At 41.1% G+C, this 21028-nt stretch overlaps 1 protein-coding gene across 1 annotated transcript in view; it reads left to right on the forward strand.

The window, feature by feature from the left end:
* Positions 1 to 4: 4 nt before the first annotated feature.
* ADAMTS5 (ADAM metallopeptidase with thrombospondin type 1 motif, 5) overlaps positions 5 to 21028 on the forward strand; it is a gene marked incomplete at its 5' end in the record, with an annotated part of 38785 nt that continues 17761 nt past the window's right edge. Inside the window, 2 exons of the mRNA XM_010293389.1 lie at positions 5 to 292; positions 11919 to 12051. Of these exons, the coding sequence (XP_010291691.1) occupies positions 5 to 292; positions 11919 to 12051 (421 nt within the window). The remainder of the gene's footprint in view (positions 293 to 11918; positions 12052 to 21028) is intronic.

A 21028-nucleotide genomic window follows, 5' to 3' on the forward strand; every position in this document is an offset into this window, starting at 1 on the left:
GCTGCTGGTGGCCGACGCCTCCATGGTCCGCAAGTACGGGAAGGGGCTGCAGCACTACCTGCTCACCTTGTCCTCCATCGCCTCCCGGCTCTACGCCCACGCCAGCCTGGAGAACCATGTCCGGCTGGCCGTGGTGAAGGTGGGGGCCCTGGGTGAGAAGGAGAAGGGGCTGGAGGTCAACAGGAACGCTGCCACCACCCTCAAGAACTTCTGCAAGTGGCAGCACCAGCACAACCGCCTCGACGACGACCATGACGAGCACTACGACGCTGCCATCCTCTTCACCCGCGAGGTAGGCATCACCCCGACCAACGGCGACTCGGTGTCCCTCGAACGGTGTGTTGGGGGGTGACAGGGCTGCGGTGAGGCCGCCCTGGCAGCCCTCCAGCCACACTGCCCTGCTTTGCCCGGTGGTTGTCTCCTGGCAGGTTGCACTGCATCTTGGGGACTGGCACCCATGTGCACAGCTGCCGGGGATGGAAGAGGGGTTGAAAACCCAACAAACTGTGTTTGCATTTGTGTGTGCCCCCTCCTCTGCGAGGTCATCCCCACTGCAGGGTACGTGGTCATTCGTGCCGGTGCGGTGCTGGGACTCCTGGCAGGTGGAGAGGTGGTAATTTGCCTGATTGAGGGACTCGTCTGAGGCCACCTAACTTATCTCTGCTTGAGAGGTGACGTTGTTCCATCTTTCCCAGTGAGATGTTTCACACACAGCCCCTGCGTCTCCAGGAGAGGTGGTCCAGGCAAAGGGCTGATAGCACTCCCTAGCCTAAACTAGTCCCCGAACAAACCTGCTAAGGAAAATGGCAGAGAACACCTTAAAAGTACGCGCGACTTCCTTGTTCAGTGCGTTGAGGTGCTATTTCCAGCACGAACGGCTCAGCCGCACTGGAAGCTGGCAGTGCTTGTGGTTCAAGGGTAGGACATAAATGCAAACCGCAGGTAAACAGAGCTGCAGAAGTTGAGTGAGTTGGGCTGTTGGTAAGGGGATGCAGTCTCTTTCTCGCTGCCCAAGTGAAAAATGGGTGTCGTGATCAACTGTACGTCGGATCCAACCGGTCTTACCCATGCAGAGTTGTGTCTTGCTCCCTTGCGTGGTTGTTAATGAATTGCATTGCCAGAGGTCGTTAAGGGACATTGCTCTAGTAGACATGTGGCTGAGTTTATGCAGTGAAGTTCTTCTTTAAGTATATCCCTTCAGCGGTTTGGGTTTGGTGTTTTCTTTTTTTCCCTTCCCCAAGTACGAAAAAAATAACTGCATGACTTTCCATTCGTTTGAGTTCTCCTGCTTTTCTACATCATAGAAGCCTGCCAAAAAGGATGCTTTGGATGGTTTGTGGAAGGAGTTGCTCCAGAAGGGGGAAAAAAAGCGCCTGGCTTGCTTTTATAGCTGTAAATAGTTGAAACATTAGGTTCTGTGTCAGTCAGGCATCACTTGTACAGCAGGAGCCTTTTTTAGCAGTTTAAAGCCCATTGGGCCAATTCGCAAGCTTTCATTTTTTTATCATTATAATCTGAATGAAAGCAGGCTACCTGGGCTGGGTCAGAATGCTCTTGGTTTTTTTCTATAAACATCCTTTCTAATGGCTTATTAATTAAGCCTGGGCCAGAATCCATCACTTCTCACTAAAGAGTATTTCTCTCTGACGATATTCACATTTTTTTTCCCTGGGATTTATTACAATTCAGAAACTCTTAGGGTGGCAGACTGTGAATCTTAACATCAATTATTAAGTTAATTTGGATTGAGATAGGATGTGAATTTAAAGTGCACTTGCTTTACAGATGCTTATCTGTAATTCTTTGCGTGGATGCCCTCCTGCCAGAATAAGAGTGTGCTGCTAATCAGTAATCCACTTTCAAAGAGTCCTGAGCAATACATCTTCCATGCGTAGAGTAACTTCTTTTGGATGTAAGTAGTACGTAAACTAAACAAAATGTCACGGTTCCTGTGTCCCCTTCCACTCTTAAGATGCAAATACTGCCTGCGCTGTTACTTAGGGATGTAAATGCCTTGCAAGAAAAAAGCACAGGCTTCCCTTTTCTTGGTTTACATTTTAACACGTTTAAGTACGGGATTAGCTCCTCAGTGCAATTCAGCATAACTTAATCTGCTTCAATGATTTGCTGTGTGCACACACACATTTTTTGTCATTACATTTCATTATTTGACTCAGTAAGAACAAGACTGCAGTTTCTTGCTGCGTGTGTTCATGACGCTCTTTGCAGGGAGTATGTGTGAGTCCACACGATTTTTATATGCTTACACTTGAAGTGTCAACATGAATCTGTTTGCTCCTCTTGGAATGTAAACACAAAAAGGGTTAAAGGATGAAAAAGCAGTAGAGATGTTTCCTGGAGAAAACAGCCCCACTTTGAACTAAGGAGAGATTTTTTCCAGTTTAGCTTTTCAATGAGAGTGGCAGCAACTGGCAGGAGGATCCAACTTTTACAACTGTGTTTTGAATGTATGAAGTACGTTGCTTAGCTACTAGACGCCAAGCTATGGCTGCATGTTTTGATGGGCTCTGAATACCGTCATGCTAATTTTTGAACATCCAGATGTCTTCTAAATGGCTTGTTTTTCAGGCATGGGGTAAATGTGTGAGGTACATTTTCCGTCTTTGTTTACTAACTGAGGCCACCTTGAACTTTGTGTCTCTGTGTAAACAGAATAATATTTGCAAATCGTTTGTCAGCCGAACACATGTCCTCAGCTGTATGTATCTGTTTATGTGTAGTTAGAATCTAAATTATGCATGCCTGTTACCATACAGGTCTCTAATATAATAATTACCTTCGTTCTGGAGTGACATTTACTTGGATGTTCTTTTTGACACCAAAAGAGGCTCTCTGAAAAGATAGTAGCTTTACTCGAGTGCCTTATAAAGGAAGAATCCCGTCAGAATTCAGCACCATCGCTTCCTGCTTTTCTGTTGTCATTACTTGTTTAACGATAAATTAATAACCATTGATAGGCTAAGCTTGTGCTGGCAGCTCTCCCTTAAAGTTAGTACTGACAGTTCAAATTATTATCATCATCATTCATACTAGGAAGTACTTCCCATGCAAAAAGGTTTTTAGAAGGAGATTTACTGATTCCGGATTAAAACATCCACTCGCTTTTGATCATAATCTGCATTTAATTTGATAAAGGCTTTAAAGCAATCATGCTGCAGAGCATAGAAGATAGTAAATGAATATGAACATGAGTTCAGTTCACAGACAATTGGTGTTAAAACTATTTTAATGCTCTATATTTCTTATCAGTGGTGGCAAGGACTATGTAACCATCCGTTAACTGCAGCGAATCCTACGTTTACTCTGTAACTGCGAGGAAAGCTACAGGTAGCATGTCTGGTCATTATTATCACCTGTGTAGGAGACTTAAAAAATATTTAATGGGCACAGGAATTGCCTGTCGCTAAATATTGCAGAAGCTTAGTTGGGTTCCACAGTGATTATTTTAAATTCCCAAAACCTGGTCAGGAGAAATATATTTTCCCAGTGGTCTCAATCTGTCATTTTGACCCATGATGGCCAATATTTAGCCTGACAGAGGTCTGGTTTGTCAGTGCCAAAAGGTGATTGCTTTCTAATAAATACCGTGAGAGCTCTCAGTTTGGCCATAACAGCCTTAAAGAATACATGGGTCCCCTGCTGTTCAGCTGCTTTGTGGTTGAGTCCTTGACCGCAGTTGTGAATTTTTGGTCTGCATGCATCCTCAGAGCATCCTCCATGGAATATGGTGATGCAAGGATTCGATCATCTGGTGGGCAGGTGAGTCCTCTGCCCTGTGCGGTGGTAGAGAAGCGGCTGTGTGGTGGGAAGGAGGAAGAGCTTGTAAAGCCCTCTCCCCCTGGAGATTAGCTCCCTTTGTTCTCAGAGTCAATGAAGTCAACAACAAATTTAGAATTTAGTCTGTTTCAGGCTTTTTTATTGTGAGCAGTTCTCGGAAGCTGGAAACGAGTTATCTTCAGTCTTCAGGTTTTTATGGGTGCAACAAAATACTTGCCAGAATACTTGTCACAGTAGAAAAACGTATTAGATGTGGCTTGCAAGCTGCACTTGAACTCAGACTGTTCTTTTCCAAGCTCTAGCCTGCTCCGCAATTATCCTCTAGCATTCATCCAATCTATTTCATTAGTGACCCTTAGTTAAATTTCAAGTGAACTGTTGAATGCATTTGGACAAAATCCAGTTCTCTTCCTTTCCTTTCCCCCCAGTTCTGAATCATGTGAAAATTAAAATAGATATTTCTCACAGCAGACACAGGCAACAAGAGCAAGAAAAAATACTTTCCTAAGTGCTTGTTAACATCATCTGTGATAGTACCATCATGCCTGGCTCTAACAAAAAGTTCATACGAGAGCCAAAGGCCGCTGTCCTGCCTTTTTCCACACAGTAATTATAATTATATGGGTCTTGTGTGTGTGATTTAGTTTAACCGTCAATCTGACAGTGCTGTTGAAATTTAACAGCAAGCTTTGGATTATCTCAGCCCTATAGGTGATCATTTCATTGCGTGGAGCACGCACTTTCTTTGGCTCTAGTTTCTTTCCTATATTATCATCTTCCCACAATTATTATTCCATATTACTAAAACAGGTCACTGTACCAATGGTCAATAGAATATATTTCACTAATGTTTATTATTATTCCTCTGAAGAAATTAGAATGTGATGTGTCTACCAGTTTCACAGTATTTTTACCAATTTTGCTGCAAATCTAATACATTTAGATAATATCCCTGGGGAAAATAAAGTGGGGCATTATTTGTGCGGGAGAAGTAGCATGATTCACACTGATCTGCAGAGATTGTGTGGAGTTTCCCCACAGAGGCACTATGGGTTAGGCAAGTTAAATCACACATTTTTCCCTCTTCACCAGTTTCATGACTGAAATTTTGTTCGCCCTTCCCCTGCCCATTCAGAGCCCAAAATCTTTATGTGCGTTTTGTCAATATTTTTTAATAGTCTGTGGTTTGCATAATGCTGCTGCATTTTCTTTATGTGCTTTAGGAAAAAAAGAAGTTTTGTTAATAGGTACATTGAGAGCATAAAAGCTTCATCCAGTTTAGGCTCTAACGCTTTGTTGCCATGTCCTTGATGACAAGGGCCTAGGGTCCTGGTACCTTACAAAGGGAGAGTGAGAACATGCCTAAATACCCAGTCTGGTAAGGAGGTAGTTTCTGAAGCCAGCAGGAGCAGCATGCATGTGCTAAACATGGATGTTTAGCCCAACAGGACGTCACCCATACATTGTGTTTTCTTGGATTTCACCTTACCCAGAATTCAGAAAGACAGCGCTCTACATTTGACATTCAAATACACAAAACTCAGGCCTGTGTTTATCATGTTAACCTGAAAGGAAGACAACCTCAATTTTTAAGTTAAACTAGTGGAGGAAAAGATGGGATTTTTGTTTTGGTAGGTATGGCAGGTATCACCACTCCTGTTTTCCTCAAAAGGTAACTGGACTTCAGTCTTTCTTCTCAAAATATGGCCATGGGAGGACAAAGCAGTATCCCAGTGAGTCTGACAGGAGGGCCTTCCTCGCTTCACAGCAATGGCCAGGCCCTCTCCCTGCTGCCATAACCTGGACACTCGCATGAGCGAGACCCACCAGTGTCTCAGGAAGAGGACTTTTCACAGCAGGCTTCCTCCAAGGCAGCATTCCACCCATTTTGGCTTGTAAACACTCTCTTTTGAAATTGTTTGAGAGGTAAAATAGACTATTTCCTAATTATATTGTTCACCAGTTCGCCCGTATTTTCAATAGCTTTTGTGGTTGTATGTCTTGGGTCTTGCACTCCTTTTGGCTTCCAGACATAATGTGCTCCTTGAGTGATACCTGTAATACTTGCTGTTTGGGTGAACCTTACTTTCCTCCACGTGTGCCGTTCTGCGTTGCTGTGCCATTAATGAACTTTCACCGACTTTGCGGAGCGGGGCACGGGAAGGGTGGATGCGTGGGTCCCAAACACCGCCTGACCCCACCCTCCCTTTACAGGCCTGCGGTGGGAACGCTGCTGCAGGAAGTCGGAAAGTCGTATTTAATTCCTTCCTCTGCTTGAGGGATTTTAGGGCTGTATCGCCCACCTCCCAGGAGAGGTCCTTAACTGGTAGGTTGTAAGCTGTTCCAGGTGTTAAGGAAACTTTCCACCTCCCTGACCAAAGCTATGTCACTGTTCAGCGAGTAATTCAAGATTCATATGGTGAGAAGGAGAGAAATCGTGACCTGAAGCTGCTGACTGGAGCGCGCCGCTTAGAGCAAGGCGGCCTGTGTTCCCAGAGCGCGGAGAGAAGGCTGTTTCTGTAATTTACCAAAGGACTGCTCAGTGTAAAATACCGAAGCAGGCTGAGGAATAGGCACCAAAAATGAAGTCCCTTCACCCCGTGCCATAAGCACTAACTGCGGCCTGGGCTAGGAGGACCTTTGGCACACGGGCTGCAACAGGAGGAGCCGCAACTCCCTGCGCGCTGGGGCACATGCAGGCCTTCGCTGCAGACCATACCCTGGGGTAGACCATAGGGCGCTCTCCTAAGAAACACGCTTCTAAGTATCCTCATCCCTCAAACGAATGTAAAGCTGGATCACCTTCCTACTGGGCAAAGGCTTTAACTGATGAGCCATTGTAAAGAAAGGCAGAATAGCAAGCGAACAAACACACCGAGATGTAAAAGCTGTTACCTTTAAAAGGTGATGTGCAGCTGTGCCTGGTAGAAAGCCTAATCCTGTTGGTTTCTTGTCCATCTGATCTGAGAACGTCTGTAGGCTTGGCTTCCCTCAGGGGCAAAGATCGAGAAACATTAAGCATCTCAACCCCAGTCAAGCTTCAGTATAAGCTAAGTGCTAAGCTGCTCAGGACTGTAAAACTGTGGCACTTTGTGGCCCATCAGGTCACAAACTGCAAGCCCTGTGAAGGGTGGATAACTCAAAGACCAGAGGACATGTGAGCCAATTTTGTTCTTCTGCCCTTACATTCCACCAAACTGTCCGCCTTGGTGCTTAAATCCTGTTTTGGATCCAGTCCACAGGTATCTGGCATAATATCAGGTTTCACTAAGCAGTTTATTCTTGTTTTTAAGCCTACTGCTCAAATCAAAGAATTTCAGGTAAAATAAATTAACTGCTCCAGCAGGGAGCCACGACAGTTATCTTCATTCACAACAATGCCACGTATACATGGCAAACAGCCAACTGCTCTTGATGTACTTACGAATGCCAAGAAAACTTGGCCTTTAATAAGCTGTCTAATTAACTACTAGTCTTATGATGTACAGCTCAGTTTTCCGAAGTCATTCCTGTGCCAAAGCTTAAGTCTTGACATCTATTGCCTCCTGTGTAGCAAATGTGTTTCCTAGTCATTCTTCTATTTTGAAACTACTGTAACACAGATTAAGGGCCAGACTCTGCATTCCTTCTTTAGAAATATCAAGAAACACTTATTCTTCAAAGTTTCTGCCGCTACTTGGAGACAATTAAATGAATAGACAGATCTGAGTAAGCAATTAACTTTTTAAATAGAAGCCACACACCGGAGCAAAATAATCATTGGAAACTGATTTTAAGTATCATATGAGTCCCTGCTTTCTTCATGCTGTAGCTGGAGTATGAAAAGTTGAGGAGACCCACACAGATTTTTTTAGATTGCATCACTACAGCAGGGTCTGTTTTTAACCAAAAAAAATTATTTTCAAGGGAAATAAAAACTTTTAAAGTACTCCCAGAAACTTTACTTCATAAAAGTCTGAGACTGCTTTCCAAGACTGTCCAGAAAAACTAAAAAATGGCTATTGATGCTGGTAACAGATAATCCATGTCCAGTACAGCTACAGGAGATTTCAGTCAAAAGAAATTTTGCTTAGAAAGATTTAAAACGGTGGAAGTGTAAACAGGAGTGATTTTCGATATCGTCACTCGAAATCGTGCTGTTGGGAAGGACCATGTAGCTAGGGAATGGTGACTTGACCTGGTAGCAAACTTTTCAGAATATTTGTCTCAGAGATGCCACCTGATAGGCTTCAATTTTGTGTATAATATGTACTATGTGATGCTATGAGTAGAAATATATTGAAGTCCAAATCATGCAGAGGCAAGAGAAATAAAGCATAATTGAGGCTATAAGTTGAGAACATAACGGAGCTGAGTCTTCACTAATCTGCCTAAGTGATTATTGACAATGTCAGCATTACCTTACAAAATGCATCCTCATGCAGTTGTTGAGGGCTGAAGTCTGCAACGAAAACCAAAGGCTCAGCACATGCTCTCTGTTCAAAGCATAGCCAACACATGCCCTGCTCTACCAGCAGATGGGCAACCCGTAGACATCCCTCCAATAACAGCTTCATACAAAGAAGCTAATGCCAGAAAATACTCCCTGTCCTTGTTTCCAAGATCCTTCACAAGCCTCCTCCAGCACTGCCCAGCTGGGATTCGGTAGGCGGCCGCAGGGCTCCCCACGCCGCCTTGCTCAGACCACTGGGGAGGCAGCGCGGATGTGGTCACGGAGCTGGCTGAAGGGAATGGGGCTTTGCTGTATCACTGTCCGCCGCCTTGTGACCACAGTGTGGTCGCTCTCCTCTCTTCTCCTTTACGGGAATCATTGGTCCCACACCATCTGAGGACAGCTGTTTTCCAGCTGTTTGTGGGGTATTGGAGGAGCTAGGTAATTTTACAGATAAGCAATTTTCAGAATCACTTATCTTCTGCTGTGGGATTTCCTAGGAGCAACAATTAACTAATACAGCCCTTCAAGAAATTTATTTTATCTGACCTGAAGCTTTTTATAAAGAAAGCATAAAGCCTGCTTTGTTTTGTCTAAGGAACTGTTAAGCAGATGAACACTGCTTTGGAAGTTACTAGTAGGATGCTGAGATCACAGAATCGTAGAATAGTTTGGGTTGGAAGGGACCTTTAAAGGCCATCTAGTCCAATCCCCCTGCAGTGAGCAGGGACATCTTCAACTAGAGCAGGTTGCTCAGAGCCCCGTCCAACCTGACCTTGAATGTTTCCAGGGATGGGGCATCTACCTCCTCTCCAGATAACCTGTTCTGTGTATTTCACCATGGGTCATACGCTGGGAAATGATGAAAATGGAGGAACTGTGGTTTGATGAAGTGATGAGTTCTGAGGAAAACCCGGACATGTCATGTGGTAAAATGTCAATAACACGTAACATATGAAAAGTAACCAAACATTGCTATGTCCGTTAGTGCTTGCATACATACATAGCTATTTTCTTGATGTCTAATGAAGGTGGCGTAATGCAATCCTGTACTAACCAGCCAAGAGTCAGCAAGGCTGTTTATGGTTAACATCTCTGTTGTAATTTTCCATACTCCACACATCCCATCAGAAGTAACTCTAAGGAATTTTATGAGATTGTCTGCTTAGAAAGATTATATTCTTTTATTTATAGTTGTGTTATCAAATCTGGAGAATCATTGTGAGGTCTGGTTTCGTCTGCTGGTATAGCTTCATAGCCATGTCACTGGCATAGCTTCTTCTTGTATGTAAATGGAAATAAATCATGCACTGGCATAAGACATCTGTGTGCTGATATAATTGTGCCCATACTTGGAGCAGTACTGATGTAAGTATCTACGTAATAATAACACCCAAATACAAGAAAAGACCAAATGACACAGAATCTGCATGCAAAGACAGGGCCTTAAGTAATGTATTTTATACTATTCTTGGCACTATCAACCTGAGAGTAATTTAGACTTCCTCCAGTAAGCTGCTTCCTGTCTTATTTACATGCTTTTTTTTGGTTCTTGTTAAGAATTCCAGTTCAGCTCCTTGTGTGGATTCAGTTCAAATCGCACTGGTATAAAGGTATCTTTACTTCTTATGCAGCTTACACTCATTTATTTAGACCGATTATATCACCATGAAAAGGTATTTTTGTTGGTACTGTGCACATGCATTGCTTCTGAGTTTTGTTACTCATGCTGCTGAAGGTAAACCACTTAGAGTTACAGTTACGTAGAGTTTTACTATAATGTAAAATATACCCTTAGACTGAAAGGACGAGATTGGGAAGTGATACATAAAGGGCTAAATGGATACGAACAAAAGCAAAAGGAGTTCAAGTATTGCATCTTCCTTGTTGAATATGCCCCCGATGATAGACACTATAGTAACGTGACCTCACTTAGGGCCTCTTCCACCATTGGTCCAGAAATGCTGAAAATGGTATAAAGTTTATTCGCCTGAATAAAACTGGAAAAAATTGCATTTTTTTTAAAGTAGTTGAAAATGGGCATCCTTATCCTGTACCTTTCCATAACCTATGCAGAGCCAGAAGCAAAGTCTGGGGAGCTAATTGCATCTCAAGGTTGGGAGCCAGGGGCGTTAGAGAGAAAAATCCCTGCCTATTATCTGCATTGCTAGAGAATGGAAGTTTTTCTTAAACCATGGATTATACCTGTGAAAATTTGGGAATTGAAGTACTTTTGAACTTTATTCCTTCTATCCTTGTGAGCCTGTTTTGTTCATTGGTACTGCAGCATTTAAATCTTGACACTAAGTAGCACCAACAGTGCACTTACCAAAAAGAGTTCCCAGATACCTGGAAGCCAGAAGAACTGATCCGGAAATTCTTGTTCCATGTATATAATATTGCTATGTAATTTTAGCTTGAAAATTTCTTTTTAAAAAAAAATTACACTTTTTTGTAAAGAATTGCTCTGTCACAGTCTCTGTGAACTCAGTGTGTTTTTCTTTGACTTCAGTGGGATTTGAATCCTGTGCATTTTTCTGTTTGCCTAAATTTGAAACTGTCATAATCAGTGAACACTGTTGACCTGGAGCCTCATACAGGATATCTGTTATTCAGATGGATTAATTATGAAAGGCTTCATGAAAGAAAGTCATTATAAAAGGAGATCTCAAGGGAAGAAGAGAGGCTTAAAAATGAAGGGAAAAAAGGTACTCTTTGATCATTGTGATAATAACATTTGATAATACTGTCATGCCTTGAAAATGATATTTTCATTCAACAACAACGAAATGTCTAGGAGTGTTCCAAATGGCTTGGTACCTACTTTTTTTTCTCAATCAAAAAAGCATATACATGTACATTCAGACTAGTATTCTTCTAGTATTTTCAGTAGAAGCACTGAAAAGTTATTGCTGATGATGAAAATAGTATGTCTGACCAAAGCTACCTTCATCATTATCATTATCATTATCATCATTATCGTTATCATCCTGGAATGGAAAGAAAAAACTTAATGCTACCTGCATGTTTTTTGGAGACACCCCATATCTACAAGTAGGAAACATGTGATCAAGTTGTTGCACTAGTAAGTCTAGGGATTTTACACTCTGTCACATCACTAACTCTTTAAGCAAGCTCTGAGAATTGCTTAAATACTTGGTATATCGGGCAATACATTATTAAACATTGTACTACTTGACAGGTGTGAGATGAGGTTTAATATATAAAAATCTCATTTCTTTATGTGCAAGTATAAGACTTGCCTTTTGAAAAGAAAGGTGATCTTTGGTTCAAGGACTCATCAGGAGTCTGAAGCTTTTTCTTTGTGCCTTGGTTAACCTTCTGTAAATAAAGAAAATATTTCTTCTATTTTGATTGTTGTTGAAAAAATGCTTCTACAGCATGTATTTTGAGTACTTAACTCAATGCAAGTTTGAGCCTCTGTATGCATTGCAGAAATACAAATTTAAATAACAATAATTAATTATAGAATGTATACAAATCCTGTTGAAGTCAATGAAAATATTGCCACTAACTTTACTGCATTGACATCTTTAGGTGGAAGCTTATATTGATGTTTTTATCCAGGTTCTACTGTTTGCAAAGGGCTGGTGACTTTAACCTGTTGTTACCTATGGGTGTAAAACTTTATTTTAATGACTTTATTTTTTTTTTCCTTCCTGGGCAGGATTTATGTGGGCATCATTCATGCGATACTCTGGGAATGGCAGACGTTGGGACCATATGCTCTCCTGAGCGCAGCTGTGCAGTGATTGAAGATGATGGCCTCCATGCAGCTTTTACAGTGGCTCACGAAATTGGTATGCAGTGCCTTTTCTGTTCGCTTGCCAAATCAAACACTTGTAACAGCTGCATTAGTAACCAAAATACTCTGCGATTAATTCCAGATTTCCCCTGGTCCAGATACTCACTTGGGGATTAAGGCTGTATACATATGCACTTCAGGGTTAACTAATAAGGGATCAGAAAGCAAGTGAAGGCTCACAGTAGGTGTTTCCTTTCTGACAGTGTCATTTCTAAGCAGTAGTTGAAGTGAAAATTCAAAGGCTGCTGCTACTGTCCAAAGATGTCAATACATGTCCCTCCTCAGAAAGCATTCGGCTCATCTACCGTAATTTGCAAGCATTTAGTGCATACACAGTGGAAAACAACTCACCTTTTTGAACTGCTTGCATGCTCTGTTGTTACGAAACTTTTTCTTGGGACGATGCATTACCTGCAGAGAAGCCTTTTGTGGAAAAAGCAGAATTCTAGTATTTGTCCGAGTGTACTGAATTTCCACCTTTATGGTAAAATATGATGCTAATGTGAATCCTAAAATAAGTGAAATAGTATTTAGGTGATAAAGGTTTGGTCAAAAAACTGTTTAACTTTCAGTTTCCACCTCAGTGGACAGCAATTTAATTTAGGAGCCTTACATATATCCTTCAGAAGGATTTAAGATAGAATTAGATAGACAGAAGAAAGCTCATATTCTGGGACATTACATCTGTCATGGTAGATGAGAGACACTGCTGCCATCTTGATTATTTTTAGTTTACTAGTGTTTTGTGAGCTGTGTTCACTGGAAATACGTTTGGTATATGGGCTCTTCGCTTTGGTGAGTGAACAGCAATTTAAAAGTGGAGAATATTTTTTATTTTTAACATTCTTGGAAGGAAATAACAAGGAAAGGAGAACGTTCAGAGCGCGCCAGTTTCTGAATTGCCTTGTACCTCATGCCAAACCAAAGTAAAGTTTGCTTTGGGAGTATCATTGCAGTAGTTCAATTTTCAAGTAACTAGCAGGTAGAGGCCAAGAGCTGTGTGCCTTATATATACCTGGCTCAGCAACCAGAGGTCACCAAGAATGAAAAAGCAGCTGGCATGTCAGTGGCCTGACCCTTCAACGATTAGTGAACCTAACCCTACTGCTCTTACGGTGCCACAAAGAAATTAAATCAGTAGTGGCTGGAGAGAAGTCATGTGTTGCATGAAAACATAAAGTGTCGTGGCAGAATGAGTCTCCAAACTAGAAATTTTATTTTAATAAACAAGAATATAAGTGCAAAAGAAAAAACCCTCTGAAATCACTAATTCAGAACATTTGTAGATAAGCAAGGCAGTACATCAAATACAGCTTCACATCAGAGAAGTTTAATGACTGGATGCTGTGAAGCTAATGACCCATCACGAACCCGGTGTAGACTGGGACAAGTAGATAGATTGGCAAACTTAGCCTATCACTGAAAGGCCAGTCTGCTAGAGGCAGTGCTTGTATGTCCTTGCATCCAGAAGTGACGCATATTGCTGAAGGTTAATAGGCATTGGTGAAGTTGGATGAGGGACCTTCTTTGGATGCCAGTATTGACGGCATCATCATTATCTGGTGTGTGAAGAGGTGAGTAATGTGTCCAGACTACCATTCTATCAGCAATAAATACATGTTTAGATAGATTAAAATTGAAAGAACATAGATCAATAAAGATAGGGATGAGCAGTAAATATACATACTGTTACTTTGAATTTCACACAAAGAAAGTGTAAAGGCAAGTGAATTATTTTTAGTGATCTAGAAGCATATTTTTGAAAAAAACATTTTCATACCTAGACGTTTACAGGAATCTGTAAAAGCTATAATTTTCAATGTAAAAAAAGCATGAATTGAAATTAAGAAATAAGTACCCTAATGGACCAAAAAACTGTAGTTTGAGGTTGTTTAAAATAACATCCCCTTTTTTTTCTCCTCACCATAAGATTTTAAGAAAGGAAGGGTGTCAAGTCACAGAATGATCTTTGTGTGTGTGGCCTAAAGTGGGAGAAGTTGAGAAGAAAACACAGCTAAAATTGCTTGAGTACTTACATTAAATTAAAGGTCAAAAAAAGATGAAAAATAAAAGTGTGGCATGGATACCCTTTAGTTAAGCACTTTGGGGAAAACCTTGCTTTATTTTATTTGGAGAGCAGATTTCTTCCTACAATTCAGAAGTCTTAAAGTTCCCCCTGCCCTGTGGGTAGGGTGTAGCTTTAATTTACAGCAGCTTAGTTATTCGGTGGAATTCACCTGGCAACGTAGGAGATGCCCTGCAAGGCAGAGGGGATGCTAAAGGCTCTAAGCCTAAGATGATTCTTTCTGTCAGAAGGAAGAGCAAGGTGAGCCACTAAGCGAATCAGAGTAATCATCTGCAGTTTTTTAAATAACCCTGCTGCATGCGTAGCAAATGCAGCATCATTAACATGGACTTGATCCGGAGAATGGCTGTGTGTCCTTACTTTGACTTCAAGGGGATCTGAATGCTCTTGTTTCCTCCCTGAAGGAACCAAGAGCATTTCTGAGGATCATATTCTTTCTCTGGAAGGCAACCAAAGTAAATGGAATTGCAGCTCAACCAAACACGACGATGCACAGCCCAGGGGCTCAGGTTGGATACGTGCACTGGCAGCCAAAAAGCAGCCTGCTACAGAATAAAGCCTGCCACTTGTGTTGCCAGGGCTTCTACTACATTATGTGTTAGATGTTTATTTGACTTCTTTCAGATAAAATAGATGGATTTTGACAAGTGGTTTTTGAGGGGGAGAATATGAACGAGCAGCAATAACAGACAGAATCTCCAGAGAACTGTGAACGAGAGCACAGAAAGAAATAGATGCAACCAAATTCTTAGTACAACTGATTAGCTGACAATACGAGATGGAGATCCATATATAAAGACTGATGAGGTAGGACATGAATCTTGTCCTACTTGTATGTAGGAAAATCAGAAATAATTTTTCTCCAATGTCAAATGCAGAAAATTAGAATGATGCAACAAAAAACAGGAGGAATCCTTGTAACTTTGAACATGATAATCCAGTTTCTCCTCAGAATAGAGGGGAGCAGTGCTAGTAGCATAAATGTTATTTTTAAATCATAGCCTTTTAAGACATCCAGCCACTAATAGTAAATCCATATATGGTTATTTTCTAGCAAGGGATGTGCTGCTATCAGTGTGGACAGCAGTAGCTTTGCTGTCACAAAAATCATCTTCTGTATTTTTGCCTGAAATCATCAGTTCAGCTCTGTGTTGTGGCATATGGATGTCTTTTTTGACTTGGAGCAACATCTTCAGCTATGCCTCCATAGCTTTGCAGGGATATCTCAGCTAGCTTAGGCACAGTATGTAGACATTCTCCAAGTCTTTGTTATCATCAGCCTATTGTCTGTTAAAAATATTATGTTTCCTTACTTCATGCACTTCCCTGCTTCACAGAGACATCAGGAGAAAAGCATTAAAGAACCTGTGATTGCTCATAATCTCAACATTTATTTAATATTTTTCATAGGTCAGCATTAGCATATTGCTTCTTCATATATCCCTTATTAAAATAATCATCATGAAACAAAAATAACTAGGTTCTCACTCTAATACTCTAGACTTTTGGGTTGGAGATTTTGTTGCTTTTACAGTGTTGAATTATAAGCCAGCCTATGCATCCCACGAAGATAAGCATGATCCAACATCACTAACAGACACAGTCAATGAATTTGAAGTTAGGTTTAACATCTCTTACAATGGGATATAGCCAGTACATGACAATTCCTTGTTTAGTAGCCTAGTGTTGCATTTTGTGATGCAGTCGCAGTCAGCAGTTTCTGCTGACTTTGGCTTCTCCTATGCTGGTGTCCTGCAGGCTTCAGTACAGACAGCCCACCATCCTAAAGGGTTTGTCATCTACAAAAACAAAATGAGAAATGTTCAAGAGAAAGTAAGTGGAGCTACTGCTTGTTTTATCAATAGGTAATATCCCAAAATCAGAAAGGAAGTCTCAAGGAAAGCCAAGGATTAAACTTGTCTCTTGAGTTTCAATCTAGTCCTTAAATACAAAAGCATCCTTCCTGCAGTCTTTAAGCAGGCAAAGCTCCAGTTTGGTTCAGTGAGAGTTACACGGGTCTAATAAATTATATGTATCTTTATTCTTTCCATCAATCTTGGCGAATTTTTCTTTTTTTTTAAGAGGCGATACAAAGAAAGCGCTGCCTTTTTGCTCAGTGGTAATGTTCATTTGACCTTTTGCAAAGTTCCTATTTCTCTTTTATGCAACCACGCTGGCATGCTATTACTCCTTCTATCCTCCTGAGTAATATGGTTTACTGATGTTCTTTCCAAGTATTTTATTTTTAGAATATAGCTTTAAAATTGCTACATGGAACTAATTAAACCTCTGTTCATTAGTTTTCTTTTATCTTTTACATGTGACTTTAGAGAAGGGAAGGCCAAAGGGGGGCATAAAAGCAGTGTTCAAATATATTTAAAAAATTCTTGCGAAAATTTGCGTAATAAATCATTCTCCGTGTCCACCTGGGACAGCACAAGGGTCAATAGCCTTAAGTTGCAGCAAGGGAGATTTACTTTAAGCATTAGCCAAAATCATCTAACCAGAAGGACAGTTAAGTGCGGGAATGAGTTGCTTGGGGAGGCTGTGAAATCTCCATTACTGGAGGTTCGCAGGACCTGGCTGACTAAAACAGCTGTGGCTTAGGGGACGCTGATCCTACCCTAGGGCGGAGGGATGCACAAGATGGCTTTTCAAGGTCTCCTCTCAGCCTCATTTTCCATGGTTATGAGAAGTTACCACAACTTCCTCCACAGCTATATTGTGTAACACCTAAAATGAAGGAACTATACAGAAACTAAAACTAGAAAATAACGTGTTTAATACCAAATATTCTTCAGCATGTTGTCATTCTGTGGCATCTGCTATCACTGAGGACAAAAATACCGCGAGCACTGTCAGCAAAGTGTAGTGCTTTGTTAGAGAGCGTAATATTATGTAAAGAAGTAATTTTAGAAGAGAGGTATCACTCCTGGAGTCCCTACTCTGGCAGTTCACTGAAATACATACCATTTTGCTGAGTTCCGAGTAGGCTGAAATTATTTATTCAGAGCCCGAGTCTCTGTTTGACTTGTAGGTCTCTGTAGAAAGAGGGCCATGTCTACCATGTCTAACCTGTGTAACCTTCATAGCAAACTATGATTCGGACACTTCTTCAGAATAAACTGAAACCAAGAATAATGTGTCTGATTGATAGTTAAATGGTTGTCTTGCTTTTGATGTACATAGAAGAGTCAAAAAATACTTTCATTCCATATTTTACCACATGTGCTCATTTTGTATACACTCAAAGTAACTACATACAGTCATCTTTTCTTTTCCACTGCTGAACACATAGCCCTTTGATTCCTAGGCTGTCAAGATAAAGCAGATAAAGACAAGCTTCAGAGTTGATAGGTACAAATCTTTTGTAGCCTTTCATTTCAAGGGGGATACATTGCCAAGGGCACAGAATATCATAGGCCCATGAAAAAATGGTGAAGGTTGTCTGACTTTCGTATTATGTTTCCTTCATGACAGACAAAGTTTAGGCAAATATCCAGGTAATCATAATTAGGCAGATTTGCTTTCTTAAAACAACAAAAAAGAAAGAGAGCGAGTACATTCATCCAAGTCTTCTCTGATGACATACATCAGGAAAATTGCTTGATGCCTTCTCTTTGAACCCTTTTCAAGGTTCTATCTAAACTTCTGCTTGCAAAAGCTCTTGAATTAAGCCCTCATGAACATATCCCCCTTGGTTAAGAGAAAAGATGGGCAGTCAAAACTAAGCCGTCACAAGAGATGAAGAGTGGGTCAGAAAATTTAACTGATGCTTCAAAACATGAACATCAGCTGTACAAAAGGTTGCTGTTTAAAACTTAGGTTAAAAATTCTTGGCTTGCCCAACAATATTTTGATTAACTTACAATGTTATATGTAATATATAATTTTTCCACCTGCAGCACACATGGTGCTTAAAACAAACCTTTTTTAGTGAAGCTGAGAGGGTTTGTATGGAAAAGTGGACAGATGGAAGGGGGAAATTGATATGATGTAGAAAAATCAAAGCCTCAGGTTCTGAATGCGCTTGAGCTTTTCTTTATCTCCCATGTACTTTTAAGTCTGAGTAGATTTGGGATCTTTGCCTTCTTAGTGTCCATGAAGCAATTCTGACAGAAAAGTGAGGCGATGGAGGGCCAAGTTCTCAACCAGAGACTTCAGGAAGTGACTCAGACACAGCAGCAGCATTGCCTGAGTTTTCAGAGGTATTCTGGAGTTGTGCTGATCTTTGTGTACACGTAACCTCATGAAAATTAGATTAAACAAGCCCTCTGCTTTGAAAAGCTGCTATGGATCCTGAAACATCATAACTTAAAGCCAAATATGTAGAGTGATATATCAGTGTCTCTGCAACCATATGGGAATTGAGAATTAAACTGGGTTTTGCCTAATGTTTCAGAACAACCGTTATCAAAAATTATTTTAGGGACATGGTTTAGTGGTGGACTTGGCAGTGTTAGGTTTACGGTTGGACTCAATGATCTTAAGGTCTTTTCCAACCTACATGATTCTATGATTCTAAAAGAAGTCCACTTCAGCTGTGTGTGCCTGAACCCCCAGCCTTCCAGACTGCAGGGGAAAGCAGAGATTACTTTCCTCCTCGGCAGGTAAATACTGCCAATATGATCATGTAGGTTTTGTGTGGAAAGTACTTCAAGTACTGAGAGGAAGGCAGGATTACCCAAAAACAGGCAACAGGCAATGCAATTTTTACATTTTTGCACTACCTACTCTCCCAGAGTTCATTCATTTACCATGAGCTACCATTAATTATATTCTTTCTGAGTTACTCTGAGTTGGACAGATGTGAAATGGGTGTCACCATGTCCCACTTTTCATTAAAATTAATATTTATCTTCCACATGCCACATTAATTAGGATAGCAGATGTAGCGTGGACCTCCAAGACCACATCTTTTTAATGATTATTTGAGTCTATGTGGACACAGTGGTTTCTGATTGCCCAGTCCACATTGCCTGGACAGAATCTTGCCTGCAAATTGTCTGTCTGACGGGGGTGATGTATCTGTGATCTCCCACAGAAGTCTGTTACAACAAGCCGTTTCAGCAGAAGTTTGTTTTGTGTAAAGTCTGCAGGACTGGTGTATGAATGTCTGATTGTGGGGTTTTTTTAATGTCTGCTCCTGAAAAGAAGCTGCACTTCAGACTATTGTTTCATTCAGTCTGAAGAACTCTTTTAAGCCAGAAATATTAAAAACTGCCTCTGGGCTGGAGATTTAAAAGAGAGAGTGATTTTTTTTTTTTTTTTTTTCCACAAGTGGTGGATAGCAGTCAAAGAAAAGAAAATTGGAAGGAAAGTTCAAGTATGAAGAAAGAATAATAGCCAGTTTTACATTCTATGCATGTTTTTTGTAAGCTTTTGTAATTCAAAACACTTCTGTTTTTTAAGAAAACAACTTTATTAATAGTTATTGTTTAGGTCCATCATTTTTAATGCAAAATTCCCATGACTTCAAGAAGATTTCTGAGTGATACCAGTATGCAGTTCTTAACAAGGAGCCAAGTACTCGCACAAGTTAGAAAAACAGTACACGCAGAAAGAAATGCTTTTATTTTAAAAGAGTTATCACATGCAATTCTTTTTTAGTGAAGGAGGGAGCGAGAGGCTTGTGCAGAAGGTATGGGCTGGTGATTAGACCAAGGAATGTTGAGCCAGGAGTTTTCTGAATCCTGGTCCCGTGAGAGCAAATGACTCACTGGGTAACCTTGGGCAAATCACTTGACCTTCTTTTGTACCCCAGTCATCCCCACTGAAAATTAGGTGAAAGGCATGACCTCACTGAAAAACACATGCTTCATCGGAGCTGAGCTTTTCTAAGAAAACAAATTACAATGCCTGCAGCATTTTTTAGCGTGCTGTGTCACTTTGCATGTGTCCTGTGCTCAAATTTGGTGCAAGAGCTGTACTTTGACATGCTCTTCAGTTCAAGCAAGAAAGATCTGTGTATGTCCATAAACAAGGTTGGGTTTTTTTCCCAGAAGAAAGAGCTGCCACAATTTGTGTTTTAGCAAAAGCTGGGTTTTAGCTGCTGTATGTTAGGGTGCTTTTTGTTTTCTTTATTCCTGTACCTGAGATACCAGTGGAAAGCAAATGAGATTAGAGTAATTTTTGCATGCTGTTGACACAGAGAACCTCCACAGATAGTCTGGCAATGTATTTTAAGAAAATTCGGAAATAAAAGTTTTGCTTCCCAGCACACCTGGGAAGAAAATAGCTGCAGTGCAATGTGCTTCACCACACACCCAACATAGCACTGATGCGCTCCCGATTTACCTGCAGAGCTCTTTGTCTCCTGATATTTAAACAGAATGGAAGTTTTAGCTGACTTGTTATAATTGCGCTGGAGAATTCCCACCTTATTTTAGGAATATACACCTCATTCCTACAAGATATAGGAATTCTTTTTGAACCCATTGCAGGTATTATCTCCTGTTGGGCTGTAAAGCAGGTGTTGATCTTCAGTAGTCTTTGGGGTAGGAAGGCTTGTGCAGTGCAAGGTTCACTGTCAAGAATGCAGAGAGTGCAGGTGAACATCCCATCCCCCTGGGATGCAGGGGCTGATGACTGCCGTTGACTTCTTCATTTCTTGCTTTCAGGATCTAAACAGACTGAGCTGTGCCAAGAGTCCCTTGCAGATGATGTTCCAGAATACACTAGGGTCCAAAGCCTGCAGGTTGCTTTCATAGTGCTTTCAGCAGCTTGCTGAGGTAGTCGCTCTTTGTCTTACCTCAAGGGGCGAGGGAAGGTGGTGAGGAAAGGCTGTCAGTCCATTTAGCTGTCTGGTCGCGTGGGAGGGAACCAATTTACAAGAAGGCTAGCTGCTCTTCACTTGCGCGAGGGTAAACCCTGCCTCCTCGCCATC

Source organism: Phaethon lepturus, unplaced genomic scaffold (genome assembly GCF_000687285.1).
Source record: "Phaethon lepturus isolate BGI_N335 unplaced genomic scaffold, ASM68728v1 scaffold5758, whole genome shotgun sequence".
NCBI lineage: Eukaryota > Metazoa > Chordata > Aves > Phaethontiformes > Phaethontidae > Phaethon > Phaethon lepturus.